The sequence below is a fragment of the Seriola dumerili genome, unplaced genomic scaffold (genome assembly GCF_002260705.1).
Source record: "Seriola dumerili isolate Sdu_G_001 unplaced genomic scaffold, Sdu_1.0 BDQW01000432.1, whole genome shotgun sequence".
In the NCBI taxonomy this organism is placed as follows: Eukaryota; Metazoa; Chordata; class Actinopteri; order Carangiformes; family Carangidae; genus Seriola; species Seriola dumerili.
The window spans coordinates 1,683,781-1,698,028 of NW_019174687.1; the positions used below are offsets into that span (position 1 = coordinate 1,683,781).

The following is a 14,248-nucleotide window of genomic DNA, read 5'->3' on the forward strand; positions in this document are numbered from 1 at the left end:
TATTATTTCTTTGACAAATCTGTTTGTGTTTATTTGTTTGAGTACTTTTCCTGAGTTAATATGGTTCAGCATTATACAGACATGTTTTGTGATTATTGTAGTTTGTTTAAATGGTTATGTGTTAGTCCAGTGGTACAGCAGCAGGCAGCTGTTAAATCTGACACACAGGAAAATTATTTCTTTTTGTAAAATACCTGATAGAAACGAGCTGCGGGTTTTAAAAGCCTCTGTGAGCTGTCAGCTGTTTTTGTTTTCAACTCACAGGTCCAGCTTAGCTGAAAATAAAATAAAGATTTACACACAGGGAAAGTGTCACTAAAGGTTCATTGAAACAACTGTAACAGTGAAGTGATTATTAGGTTTGAAGAGTGTAATTGATCACTTTTCACTATCAGTTCCCTGTTTGACCAGTGGATATCTATTTACACACAGTGAGGTCCAAAAGTCAGTTTTGGACTGTACTCTATATTGACCTATAATACTGAGGTACAGTGGAAAACAGTATCCTCCATGTACCAGGCGGTAAGCTTGAAAGACAAATGCATAAGAGTGTGCATATACACAAACATGTTCAAACGCACCATTTATTAACAAAATTCATAACAAAAGTCCATCATTCCCATTCAGGAGCACAAACATTGCTGACAAACAAGAATATAAGACCAGGTCTCTGCCGCAAATATTAATATGATTGTTCCAGTTTATAAAAAGAGCAAGTTAATACGCAGCATCATATGGGTTGTTGTACAGGTCAAGTAATAAACAGTTAAAACATCACCATCATAACTTCAATTTTCTTTTATGTAACTTTAAAATCAATTTCATTTAAAGAAATACTAAGAAATACATTATCTTTTTTTAAAAGATAAAAAGTCAAAAATTCACCAATAAAATCAACTCCTGTTATCATGAACATATTCTATATGTATAGTTATAAAGTCAGTGAGAACAGCAAATTCACATTTTAACAATACCTGGGTATATTGGAAATATGCATAATATTGGTCCAAAAGGTGCAAGGAATCACTATCTACTCTTCATACATATTACATTACTCCCCCTAGATATAAATTATTATTATATTAGTTTAAAAACCTTTTAAACTGTTAAAATAAAGTCCATAGTTCAAACCATGAACCATGAACAGACAGAAGACAGATGAATTTGTTTTGCTGATTAGATGAAGGTCTGGATGGAGTGATGATCTGGAGGGAAGGCAGGGTTCATGTTCCAACATGAAAACACACTGCTAGAAACTGTTTGGACTCCAGGACTTTCATTGGATTTGACAGAAAGATGATGGTTTCAAGCAGAGCTGGTGGGGCTGGTAGTCTCCTGCAGCCGCTGCACAAATCCCCTTCTACCAATCCATCACTGAGGACACAACTATAGAACAGTAACATTCAGCAATATTCATGTAAAAGTGAAAGACTAAGATACAGTCGGTTTGTTTCCAAGTTGAGGTGACAAAGTAAACTGATCAGTCTTTGGACCAGTCTCTGCTCCAAAACACTAAACAACTTCATAATAGTCAAACCAGTTCCCACCCTCACCAAACTGTCAACACTGAGCATCGAGCAGATATCAGCAGATTTAAAATACCTCCACCAACCAGCCAACTTACAGGAAATATGGTCACAGTCTCTCCTTCCTGAGTTACAGTGTTCAATAATGGCCAGAAGTGTTTTTGCAGAAAATTATGATGTCACATGGGAGTTGACCTTTGACCTTGACCTTTGAGTTATGGAGTTTTGAGTCTTTTTTGAGGTTATAGTGACCTCAACCATTGACCTTCGACCACCAGATTCTAATCAGTTCATACTTGAGTCCAAATGAATGTTTGTGCCAAATTTGAAGAAGTTCCCACAAGGTGTTACTGTGATATCGTGACCATGAGAACAGACAAGTGGATGGACAGACAAGCTGAAAACAGAATGCCTCGAGCTCTGACTGTGGCTGCCTCAGAAGCAAAACAACAGTTCAACATTGTGTAAAATTTATTATAATTATTTGCTCTCTATTTCAGAGTGAGATGAGGAGATAAATATAATTTTCATTTCTGCATGTGAAGCACAGAGCTGGAGTCAGGAGGGGGTTAGCCTAGCTTAGCGTAAAAAAATGGAGGGAAATAATTACCTAGTGTGGCTCTTATCTAAATCAAAAACAACTCCCATCAACACTTTTATAGTGTCTTTTTACACTGTGTTTTGTTAGTTTAACCTGTACATTGAAGAAAGGGAGTTAAAGGGAGTTCTTGATGGATAACAGTTTTTACGCTCACCCAGCACATTTGTGTTGTGTGTCGTTAGCATTAGCATGTGGTTGCTAGATACAGAAAACTGTTGTTTTTACATGTGTTTTTGTGCACAGGTTAAACAAACCAGATACAACATATTAATCAGTGGCTTGAGAGGTGTTGGTAGTTTTTTAACTTACAGAGCCAAATAATTACATCCTGACTCAAACTCAGCATTTAACATCCAGACATGAAATAGACATCATCTCGCTGTTGGAAAATAAGCAAAGATGAGGGAGAAAAAGAGAGAAAGAAAGAAGTGAAACTAGAAGACCTGCGTTCAGCTTCAAAAGTAAGAAAACCTCAATTAAAATCCCACTTTTTGACCTTTGTAACAACACTAATAACTTCAAATCCAGCCTTTCTTAACTGTGTGTTGTGTGGCTCCCTGCGTATGTGTGTAATATCCAAATTCGCAGGAGCTGCAGTTTTTTTTGATAAAGGTCAAATGTGTCACAACAACAGACGAATTATATTCTCCAGATATTTGTTTGGTACAAGACCAACAAAAATTATATCATCATCTTTTTTATATTTTTTGTCAGTAAAAATGAAATGTAAAAATCATCATCCACCCTGAAATTGTAACTCATATTAAAATATCTGTCAAAATATATATATATATATATATATATATATATATGTATTTTGATTATCGTTCAGCCCTAGATTCAATCTTGTTTTTCTGAGTGAAGCTTGTGGAAGAGAGACCAGCCCAGACATGATGCTGTGACTTCAGCTTCAAGCAGAAGATGCTACGTCACCTTCTGGTCAGATTTCAGTGAGCAGTGTCCTGTAATAGGGAGACTAAAATCATGTAAACTCAAAGTCCATCTGATGGAGAAATCTTTTCAGCTCTTTTAAAAGAGCAAACAACAGTACTCCAGAGTTTTAAAAAAATGGCTGCCAGACAGTCAGGTCCAGAGTAAGTTCCAAACATCATCCCTCTGAGGGGCGTTCAGTCTCTGCTTCCCCTGAGGTCAACGAGTCGTCAGCAGTGATGGCGATATCAGCTGTCGGGTGGGTGGCAATCTGCTGCAGGAGCTTCTCCTTTTGAAGCAGCTGATTGGTCCAGTCTTGACACACCTCCTCTACTCCAGGCCCCTCCCCTCCATATTCTGGCGGCAGGATGTCTGGTGAGAAGAAGTCACCTAAAGTGTCGTGGTAATCAGCCCCGTGCATATGGATCTACAGAGGAGAGAAGGAACTGGGTTTTAAAGTCTATGAACAGAGTCTGAGACCAGAGTCTGAGACCAGAGTCTATGAACAGAGTCTGAGACCAGAGTCTGAGATCAGAGTCTATGAACAGAGTCTATGAACAGAGTCTATGAACAGAGTCTGAGACCAGAGTCTATGAACAGAGTCTGAGACCAGAGTCTGAGATCAGAGTCTATGAACAGAATCTGAGATCAGAGTCTGAGACCAGAGTCTGAGAACAGAGTCTATGAACAGAGTCTGAGACCAGAGTCTATGAACAGAATCTGAGATCAGAGTCTGAGACCAGAGTCTATGAACAGAATCTGAGATAAGAGTCTGAGACCAGAGTCTGAGAAAAGAGTCTATGAACAGAGTCTGAGATCAGAGTCTATGAACAGAGTCTGAGATCAGAGTCTATGAACAGAGTCTGAGAACAGAGTCTATGAACAGAGTCTATGAACAGAGTCTGAGATCAGAGTCTGAGATCAGAGTCTATGAACAGAACCTGAGATCAGAGTCTGAGATCAGAGTCTGAGATCAGAGTCTGAGATCAGAGTCTATGAACAGAACCTGAGATCAGAGTCTGAGACCAGAGTCTGAGATCAGAGTCTATGAACAGAACCTGAGATCAGAGTCTGAGAACAGAGTCTGAGATCAGAGTCTATGAACAGAACCTGAGATCAGAGTCTGAGATCAGAGTCTATGAACAGAACCTGAGACCAGAGTCTGAGATCAGAGTCTATGAACAGAGTCTGAGACCAGAGTCTGAGAACAGAGTCTATGAACAGAGTCTGAGACCAGAGTCTGAGAAAAGAGTCTATGAACAGAGTCTAAAACCAGAATCTGAGACCAGAATCTGAGACCAGAGTCCAGACCAGGTGGGTATGTTTTCAGTGTAATCATGGATCTCACCCTCTGTTTGATCTTATCTGGCAGGAAGGGACGAATCATGGCAAAGACTGGCCGGAAGAACATCGGCTCATTGACCAGATGAATTCCTCGAACTTTAAGTGGAAATGAGTCCTAAACACACACACACACACACACACACACACACACACACACACACACACACACACACTCCATGCACGCGCAACACACACACACACACACGCGCGCACACGCACACAGAGAGGGAGAGACAGTAAACAGCTGAACATGATGATCTCAGAAGACATTGGTAAACCAGTCTGTCATCAGAACATCATGTGGTGTAACATCTGTCATAATATAGTTACATAATAACTCAAGTTCTCCTTTTTTGGTAGAACCTGTTATAAAGAGTTGTGTGTTATCGTCATGGCAATAAAAACATTGTTGTGGATGAAGACCTATATGAAGCATGTATAGAGTTAGAACCATGATCGAAGGCCTACCGAGAGAACAGAGGATATTTTTCTGGCAAGGGAGGGGTTAATCTGCAAGGCATGGCCTAAACTCCATCCCTGTAGGTCAAATATGGCCTTCAGGCCCCGCCTCTGCGTCTGTGTCTCCATGGAGATGATCTCTGACGTCATCAGGCTGACCCTGAACACCTGGAAGGCCGACCAGTCCTTTGGGTTCCACTGACCTGGAGACAGACGGACAGACAGACGTTACTGTACTCACACAGACCAGTCAGACGCTACACTGCACTACTCTATATGTTTTATTGACAATGACTCAAATGACTAAAGAACAATTTCTGAGCTTCTACTTTTACTTTGAGTAAATTGTCTGCATGTGTTTTTCGCTTGTTTTGTTGTTTTATCCATGTGAAGCACTTTGTAATCTCTGATTTTGATAAGTGCTTCATAAATAAGCTTTATATTATTATTAAATGATGCTCTTCATTTCTTTTAGCTGTTAGCTTAAGACTGTTTGAGTCTCACAACTGTCATTGCCCAACACCCCTATAAAGATGGTGTTTTGAAGGTAGAATGTTCTAAGTTTATTGTCTTAGCATGCTAACATTAATAAGCACTAGCTGAGGCTGGTGTCATTAATGTCATTGGTTTTAAAGGTATCTGGTTATAAACAAAGTTATGGGCAAACAGAAATTTTGACCTGATAATGGTGCTAGATGCGAGATAAATAGGAGATAAATATTTTTTACAATTTATCCTCTAGAGAACGTGAATGTTTGTTTGGCAAGTCATTCCATAGTTGTGGAGACATTTCGCTCTGAACCAGAAAAACGAAATCAGTAGGATTCATCCTCTGGGGATCAAGAATGTCCAGATTTCAGTCTGGACCAAAGGGGTGGAAAGACAGACTGATTGACAGACGACAGCGCTTCTAGCATGGCTATAAATATATTTCCCTCAGTTATGAAAAAGCTTTTGGAGATGTTTTATAAGGTTTGAAATAGATTCAACATTATAGGCTTTAAAAGGGACTTATGCTTTTATTTTTTTCTTACTTATAGTGTGTTATGTAGGTTTTTGTGCATGTAAATGGTCTCCAGAGTCACAAGGATCAAAGTTTACATCAAAGGGAGAAACTCTGTGAAGGTAAAACCCAATTTTCACCTCTGTATAAAACTCCTCATTGGGGGTCCAGTCATTACTTCCTGGTCCTATTGACGTCAATACATCTCTTGGTGCAGCCCACCTGCAAGCTGGAAACCCCCTGCAGGCTTGGCATGCCCCCACACAAGGCACAGCACATAACTACTTAGAATGAAGACTTTTCTTTAGTTTTGTAGCCATGCTGAAAAGATACCATGCTCTCAATTAAACCTTCTTCTTTTTCACCACGGTTATTTCTGTAATTCACACTTAATGTAATTCACACTTAATGTGGCCGGACAGGGGACTGCATTGTTATTGTGGATCTGTGATTTTTAACCGCGTTAGCAGCAAATAAATGCTTAAATGTTTGTCATATTTCTCCCTCCTTCCGGCTGCCTGACAGTGGGTACGCTTGTTTTCCGCTCCACTCCACCTTGTGAAGGTGGATCAGGTCTGTCATCTTCTGGTTCAGGATCAGACTCTTGCTCAAAACGATAAGGCAGAACCGAAACCGCCACAACCATTTCTTTACACAAGACATGCAGAATTTATCGTTACCATGGTAGTTGCCAGCTAGCTGACCAATCAGAACACACTGGGCTCTGATTGGTCAGCTTCAGCAGGAGGAGGCGGGGCCTTAAAGAGTCGTGAGCTCTAACAGAGCCTTTCAGACAGAGGGTGAAGAGAGTACAGTATAAAATGTACAGAAGAGGAAAACTAATGTCTTTTCAGAACATTAAGAGCATGTAAATCTATTTCAGTCGACACCAAGAATGAAATGATGAACACTAAAAATGGCCATAATAGTCCTCTTTAAGATTACATGAATAGATTATTATTGGACACTTGGGGGCAGCAGAACTTGCTGAAAACACAACAGTGACATGCCATCAACTTGAAAGGTTGTTGTGGTGATTATGTTAGTTTTACACATCCAGCAGTTATACAGCAACATTAGCCTCATTTTGAATATCCTGTATTCACTCTCCTTTAGCTCTGTTTTGGTCTCCACCAGCTCCTGAGGGAAACGTCTGGCTCTTTAGCTGCTAAACCCTCCACTGTCAACACTGTCTGCTGTTTAGAGCTGAGCAGGTCGAGCTTTAAGTTAGTCATCAAGCTTTTTCACTGTTGCTAGAAATGAGGTTGATGAGAGACGAGTTTGTGGTTTGATGGAAAACCAAAGCAATGAGCTAAAACACAGAGCAGCCCGGTGATTCTCTGTGGGTTTGGAATGATATGTGATATATTTCATATTACACATAGTTGTTTGATCAATTGTGAATATATAAAAATGATTAGTGCAGTTTTAAGGCTACAGTAGTTGCATTTTGTCAGGAAACAAACCTGTGTGGGATGAACAACAGATTATGTGAATTTGAGAACAGCTGAGTTAAATGGATAAATGTGTGGCACATTCAGGAGTCATCTTTTTCCCTTTACATGTGGGTATTCCATGTAACGAGGGAGTAGATGAACTGGCTCAACAAGGAAATGTACACTTCATTTAAAACATCTGACTGACATCAAGAATCTGAAACTATAAAGCATATCCTTATAACATGCAGGAAATCTGCAGCAGAGAGAGGGCTACTGATGACAGAGCTACCTGTCCAACCTGTCTTTAAACAGGGAACAGTACTGATACACAAACCTAGTAACTTGACAAAGCCCCATATGTTAGAACAATAACTACAGGTGATAACAGTAACACAACTACAAGGAAGAGGAAGAAGATTTTATTATTCCAGCAAAATGACATCACTCTGACACACATCAACAGATGCCTGAGGTGGGTGAGTTATTTTTGTTGTTCAGTCCTGTTCATTGTCTGCATGAATATTTATGTGACTTGCAGTTTGGAGACTTGGATGGACATGAAAGTCAGATACTGTCTGATGCTGCGGTGGTGTTTAATTTATCCACGGCTCAGTGATGTTTACAGCAGAAACATCTTTGATTTTGTTTAGAAAAGTCCTGTCAAATGATTTCACTTGTTTGCACATGTTCAACAACCGTCCACACACACAAGCTCTGCATACTGACCGATCCTGTAGACCAGCACCCTGCTGCCGCTGTGGTCCCGCTGTGGGAGGACGCCATGATACGACGTGCCGAGGAGGCCGAGCACAGAGAGGGGAGACAGGCAGCCGCTGATCTCAGGACTCTCCCTCCGCCAACGCTGGTAGTTCAGTAAAAGCTGCAGGGGACGAAGGCATGTTCAGGGACATCAGGGAATTCACAGGAGTCACAGGAGGAGTTGGCACAGATCAAATGTTTTCTAACCTTTACTCTCTGTTATCAAACCCTCAGAGTAAATGTCTCTGCTGCTGCAGATCAAAAAGGCAATAAAAACAAAGCTCAGACTGTTGAGCTGTAATAAAAACTGATAAATGTCTGTCTGTGGATCAAAACAGAGCTTAGACCCACTTGGCTGAGCTCCCACTGCTCTCACACAACAATAAGCAACTCAGCCTGTCTGCTGATATGAAACTAACACCTGCTCTGACGGACACGACAGCCCAAACGAAGAGCTGCAGTGATTTTACAATCATTTTTTAGGAATGATGTAGTAATAACTCAGCAACAATACTCTGAAGTACGTAAAGTAAAAGTAAATTCAGTCCTGAATCCAACACTGACACTAACACAACACTACAAACCCTCGTCTGGTTCACTTGGAATCTGTTTGTCACAGTCACAGTTGTTTAAACACACAGTTTGCTACAGGCCAACGAAGACAAAAGCACTGGACACTTTGTCTGAGCTGTTTTAAAACACTGTGTTTGTTGCAAGTTGGTCAGCTTGAGTGAAAGTAGATCAGAGTGCACGGAGCAAACACACATAAATAACATGTTTAGTGTTCATCATTTCATTCTTGACTCGACTAAAAAGATTTACATGCTTTAATGTTCTGAGAAGACATTAGTTTTCTTCTTCTGTACATTTTATACTGCACTCTCTTCACCCTCTGTCTGAAAGGCTGTTAGAGCTCAGGGCTCTTTAAGGCCCCGCTCCTATAAACGTCCCACGGTCCGAATCTGGCCCATACACAGCATGACTGTCAGATGCTACTTCCACATCTATCTAACAATACCACAGGATAACAGCTGGAATCTGCCCAGATGTGGAGGTACAGTATTTGGGCCAGAAGTTTCATTTTGCAAATGTTTTAGCACATTTGCTTTACACGGTGCAAAATAAGTAAAAGACATCTCAAGTAAGGAAAACGATTTCTGCACAGTGACTGCTGCTCTGTGAAATCTGCCAGTGATCATGTACACACGCTGTGCAACACTCTCCCAGAAAAACTCCTCCCTGGCGCGATCAGCAACAGCCCAAAGTTTTCTAAAGTTCCGGTTCAGTTCTTGTTGAATCTCTCAGACTCGCTTTAAGTTGGGTCACTATTGTGTGTGCTCCAGCCCGTCGGAATGATAGTTTTCCTGGGGAGAGTGTGGTCTACCTTCAGAGAGAGATCCACGTCGAAGTCTCTGGCCCGCAGAAACTTGATGAGGAAGCCGTCGGAGAAGGTCCGGACCGCAGACAGCTCGGCGGCCTGCAGGGCTGTCCGCCTCAGGCTGATCACGTACGGCTCCAGCTGCTCCGAGTCGTCCGGCAGCTCACTCAGCTGAGGCCCGTTCATGTCGCCTTCTGGTCCGGTTACATGTCACTGCTGCAGGAGGGGAGAGAGGGGAGGCTGAAAATGGACGGAGGGAGGGAGGGAATGTGTGTCTGTGTGTGAGCGAGAGAGAAAGAGAGAGAGGGAGAGAGAGAGAGAGAGAGAGGAAGCTAAATATGTCTCTGCCTGCCACAGCTCGAGGAACTCAATAAACTACACGTCTGTATGATGTTAAATGATTGTATGTAAATGTATAAAACTGTGGTATATTGTAGTGAATTATATTGTATTTTATTGTATTTAAAAATCTAAATCTGTTTCAGTGAGCATCACTTATTTAATAAACTCCTTTGGCTATAACATGTTTTGTTCATGCCAATAAAGCTATTTGAATGTTTCAATTTAAAAGAGTTTTTTCTTTTTTTGATTTTTACAAAAACACTTTATTTACATATTTGTCATATCAATCATTTGGTTCATTTTACATAAAGTGATTATGCCCATCACATTTTAAAAATAAATTATTAAGTTGAAAATTGTGCGAAATGCAGTTCATCGTTATGAACAGAGCAGATGATGTTCTTGCGGCACCAAACTGTTTTAAAAACCAACCCTCTAAATCTCCTGTTTGTTTGTAAAATCTGAACTCTACCCAGAGTCTGGCCCTGAGCTGTACTTGCCACACTGTCTTGGCCTCCTGCCCTTCTCTGTTTTCTATTCTGTTCTTCCTGCTAACATAAATTGCCATCTGTGCTTCTCCTGAGAGGAAGTTCAGGAGCTGCCACTTGTTTTTGTTGTTTTTGTTGTAGCCAGCTCCCATGATAAAAACCCTCTCCGTAAAAACAACATTAAAGAGACTAAAAACCAATGTTAAAAGAGCGAAGAACTCAGTGAGTCTCTTACACTCAGTCTCATGTTGGTCACAAAATGGACACTTGTTTAAAACAGCAGGATTAAGAACAGAAATAAAAGCATCAGAGTCAATAGCACCATGTAAAATCCTCCACTGTGGGTCTGTTGCTCCGTCCGACCTTGTAGATGCTCTTCACACAATTTTCATAAAGTGTCCTTTTGTCAGCTCTGTGTAGAGTCAGTTTTTGTGCGTTTGTGATTTTCAGTAGGGGGCCGGTCAGTTCTCGCAGCCCTGGGCTCAGGAATATTTCCGGGAAGGGTTCTGCAGCATCAGGTTCATTTCAAATAGAGTGCTTATGCAAGTCACATTTTAAAAATAAATTATTAAGTAAAGAATTTTGCAAAATAGAAAGAAAGAGAGGCAGAAAGACATAGAGAGAGATAGATAGATAGATAGATAGATAGATAGATAGATAGATAGATAGATAGATAGATAGATAGATAGATAGAGAGCGAGAGGCTGACTCTACCTCCCTCATTCAAAATGGCCGCCACTTTCTGGGGAAAAAAAAAAAAATCTAGTCCTACACAACAGAACAGAACTGTTTAGGGGAGTTTGTTTGCTGAATCTGCTAGTGTGTTTTGTCCGAGTTGATGATAGTGTTGTTTGTGGTAGCATAGGCAAGATAAAGGAGAAAATAGTTGTGGTGTGAGGAGCAGTGATGGCTGGCATTATGGGAGTGACTCTGGGACGCCAGTGATCACTGTCTAGCCTCCTGGAGGTGTCGTGGGACCAACTAGACGAAACACTGGTGAAAGGAGGTTCCCACCTGATGACCCCAAAGACATGTTAGTTATCACTGCTCATTAGTCTGTGTAGCTGAATTAATAGTTATCATAGGGCTTAGGGAGTTATTCACTGAGTCTGGTCCAGTTTCTACAGCACAAGTTTCTTGTGTTTATCTTAAAAAATAAAGGGAAGCAGCCACTGTTGTAAATGGAAATATGTACATTTACTCAAATACTGTACTGAAGCTCAAAACTGAATTTTCCATTCAATACTACTTTATATTCTGCTCAGTACATCTCTGCAGCCCATCATCTTAAATATGATCAATAACTGTGTTGTCCACCTCCCTGTGAGGGTCATTCAGCCTCACAGGGAGGCGGTACAACACTTTTATAACTGTACTGAATCCCTGTAGATGTTATACAGTATAGGACCCAGAGTCATTACAGACCACACCGCTGTTGGTGTTCATTATTTTGTAGCATTTACTTCACCAAGTGATATTCAGTCATTTCTGGAGGATAAAGTGTTGTTGTGCTCCAACTTCTCCCCCTGCTGCTCATCAGTAGCTACTGCAAGCCTGAGGCCTCCACTGCAGTGACCTAGCTTCATCCATGTGTCTGTGTGGATTAACCTGTCCAACAGTCTTCAGTGGTCAACATGTATTTGAATGTATCTACACATATGTGATGTAATGGTTAGAAAAATCAGATTCCACTGTCTGTAATCATCTATTTCAAGAGAATATCAGCCAACAACTGCACCACAGTATCTCCACAATATGATGCAATGCTTGTGTTAAATCCTGCTTTGTGAAACTTCCTGATTTTGTTGTGTGTTCTTGTGTATTTTGTGTTGGTCTAGCCGTGTACTGATACTATAGACTGTTGAGTTGCATCATAGTTAGAGCTCCATATGGTGTAAAGGCAGATGTCCATGTGTAGTTTGATTATAAAGCAGGTCTAGGTTCTATATTAATACTGTGAAAGTATCAAAGCCTCAGTCCACAGAGAAATGCACACAGCCTGTATTCAGACACTGAGCCTTAAAACCAGCCGTCAGGACTTCTGGAACTTTGTGATGTCACAACAAAACAGTCACCACTCTCTGCCCTGCCCCAAGCCCCGCCCACCTGAAACCACTATCCAACCTTGCAGGATTTGGTTTCTCTAAGTGTTTACCTGAAATCTGCTGTATTTTTATTGGATCACTCAGAAAACAGTCAGCCAATCAGAAGAGAGGCTCAGAGCCTCCTCTCTTCTGATTGGCTCACTGACCTGTTGTTACTAGAGCTCCAGGGAGAAGCCTGAGAGAGGAGATGTAAAACTACATTCAGATGGTTTTTGGTTCTTAATTCCACAAATATACTGTATCTTCTTATGGATCAACCCTTCAAATAAAACACAGAAGAAGAGGAGAATATGTAGCTTTAATAAAATGAGTCCTGTTCTGTCCACCTGTCTGTACACAAATAAAATCTTGCGGGTCGTTTAAATTTGCAGAAAACTCCAGCTGCTCAGCACTGCGTTAGTTTCTTTGATTCTCTGGCTGGTATTTATTCTGCTGTTGTCATTAAATGTGTCCACTCTCATCAGATACCTCATGGTCCAGTGTTGTGCATTGTTAGTGGTGGAGTCTGTCATTCCTGCGCTGGATTCAGAAGGCATGTACCTCCATCAGTGATCCACATGTGAGTCACCTGCTCCCACTGATCCATAAACAAGTCATTTCTAATGGAAGTCTGGTGTCGTCAATTCAACCAGTATTTAAATCTTTAGAGTTTGACTCATGTAAATGTATTAATAAAGAGCAGTAGAAACAAATAAATGATGCATCATTTACATCTGATTTCATCACAGAACGCTGCTTCATTACTTTTTTCAAATATTGTCAATTTTACCTTTTTATTTAAAGTTCTAATCTGTAACTTTTCCCCATTAAATGATTAAAAACATCTAGAGCGATGTTCTACATGTTGCTGAGTTGTGTTCTTACATCACAAATGTTTCCATCAATTCTCAAGCCAGAGAAATCTGTGATTTTAATCACAGGTTTCATTGGTCGCCTGTCAGTGACATCATATCCTCTATGATCATGTGTCAGTGTGTTTGTCTGACAGAAGCTCAACATTGACTTTTATCTAGTTTGAAGCCACATACACTTTTTCCACCTTGGTGGTTTTCAGCTCTATATTTGAACCAGATGAAGGATTTTAGTCGTCGGACGTCTGGATCTGAAGTTATCAGAGAAACAAGCTGAGGAAATGTTAGACAGCTCAGCTCCCAGCTGCTGGAGACGTCCTGTCCTGTGTCACTGAAGAGCATCGCTGAATCTCTTTCAAAGTCAAACTGCTTTATTCAGTGTTTCTACTGGTTTTAATCCCCTGGTGTGTTTGTTATGGAGAGGAGGACACCTCTGTGGATGATTCAGCTGCTGGTAAAAACCTGCTGAACGTCTGGTTCATAAGTTATCAGAGAAACAATCAGAACAAAGGTTAGCATCAATCTCAGCTCCAGCTCTTCCCTGAGTCTCTGTCCTCCGTACAGCGTCGCTCAAACACTGACTTTAAATGTCAAACTGCTTTATTCAGTGTTTTTAACAGATAGAATCACCGGGTCTGTTTGATTTCCTGAACCACTGACACTGAAGCTGAAATGTGACGGAGAGGAGGTATTAAGTCTCAGGTATCTCAAAATCGTACTTTAAGTTTATATATTCATATCTTCACTGTGGCCTGAGTCCACGGAATTAAACTACAGGCTTTAATGTCTCTGTCACTTGGAAGGTGAACAGGGTGAACCAGGCACCTGTGGAGCATCACGCTGCTACTGGAAACACAAGACAAGACCCACAGCACAGTCACCCATTATACAATGCTCCTAATCAATATACTCAATATCCTATACAATATACTCAATATAATCAACAGATCTGGGTCACTCTGCAGTGGGGTCAGAATGTGGATCTTTTTCCAGGTCTGATAGAGCTTGAGGTGAGTGAGTCTC

General features: G+C 40.8%; 1 protein-coding gene across 2 annotated transcripts; it reads right to left on the reverse strand.

Annotated features, from left to right (window-relative positions):
- Positions 1 to 570: 570 nt before the first annotated feature.
- Positions 571 to 9,717, reverse strand: ttpa (alpha tocopherol transfer protein). 2 transcript variants are annotated; one of them, XM_022761897.1, is made up of 5 exons: positions 9,446 to 9,717; positions 8,029 to 8,182; positions 4,870 to 5,063; positions 4,406 to 4,516; positions 571 to 3,484 (listed from the first exon to the last, which is right to left on the reverse strand). In XM_022761897.1, exons 1-5 carry the CDS (start codon positions 9,623 to 9,625, stop codon positions 3,236 to 3,238), a joined length of 888 nt encoding a protein of 295 aa, XP_022617618.1. In that variant the 5' UTR covers positions 9,626 to 9,717; the 3' UTR covers positions 571 to 3,235. The 2 variants fall into 2 exon arrangements, with proteins under 2 accessions (XP_022617618.1, XP_022617619.1); XM_022761898.1 differs by lacking the exon at positions 4,406 to 4,516.
- Positions 9,718 to 14,248: the final 4,531 nt, after the last annotated feature.

What these genes read in the sequence shown, in the direction of transcription:
- ttpa (XM_022761897.1), bottom strand. Translation starts at nt 9,625, where the DNA reads ATGAACGGGCCTCAGCTGAGTGAGCTGCCGGACGACTCGGAGCAGCTG. An exon ending in GGTGCTGGTCTACAGGATCG is followed by an intron (nt 5,064 to 8,028) that starts GTCAGTATGCAG and finishes GTCTGTCTCCAG; the next exon opens with GTCAGTGGAACCCAAAGGAC. An exon ending in AAATATCCTCTGTTCTCTCG is followed by an intron (nt 4,517 to 4,869) that starts GTAGGCCTTCGA and finishes GTGTGTGTTTAG; the next exon opens with GACTCATTTCCACTTAAAGT.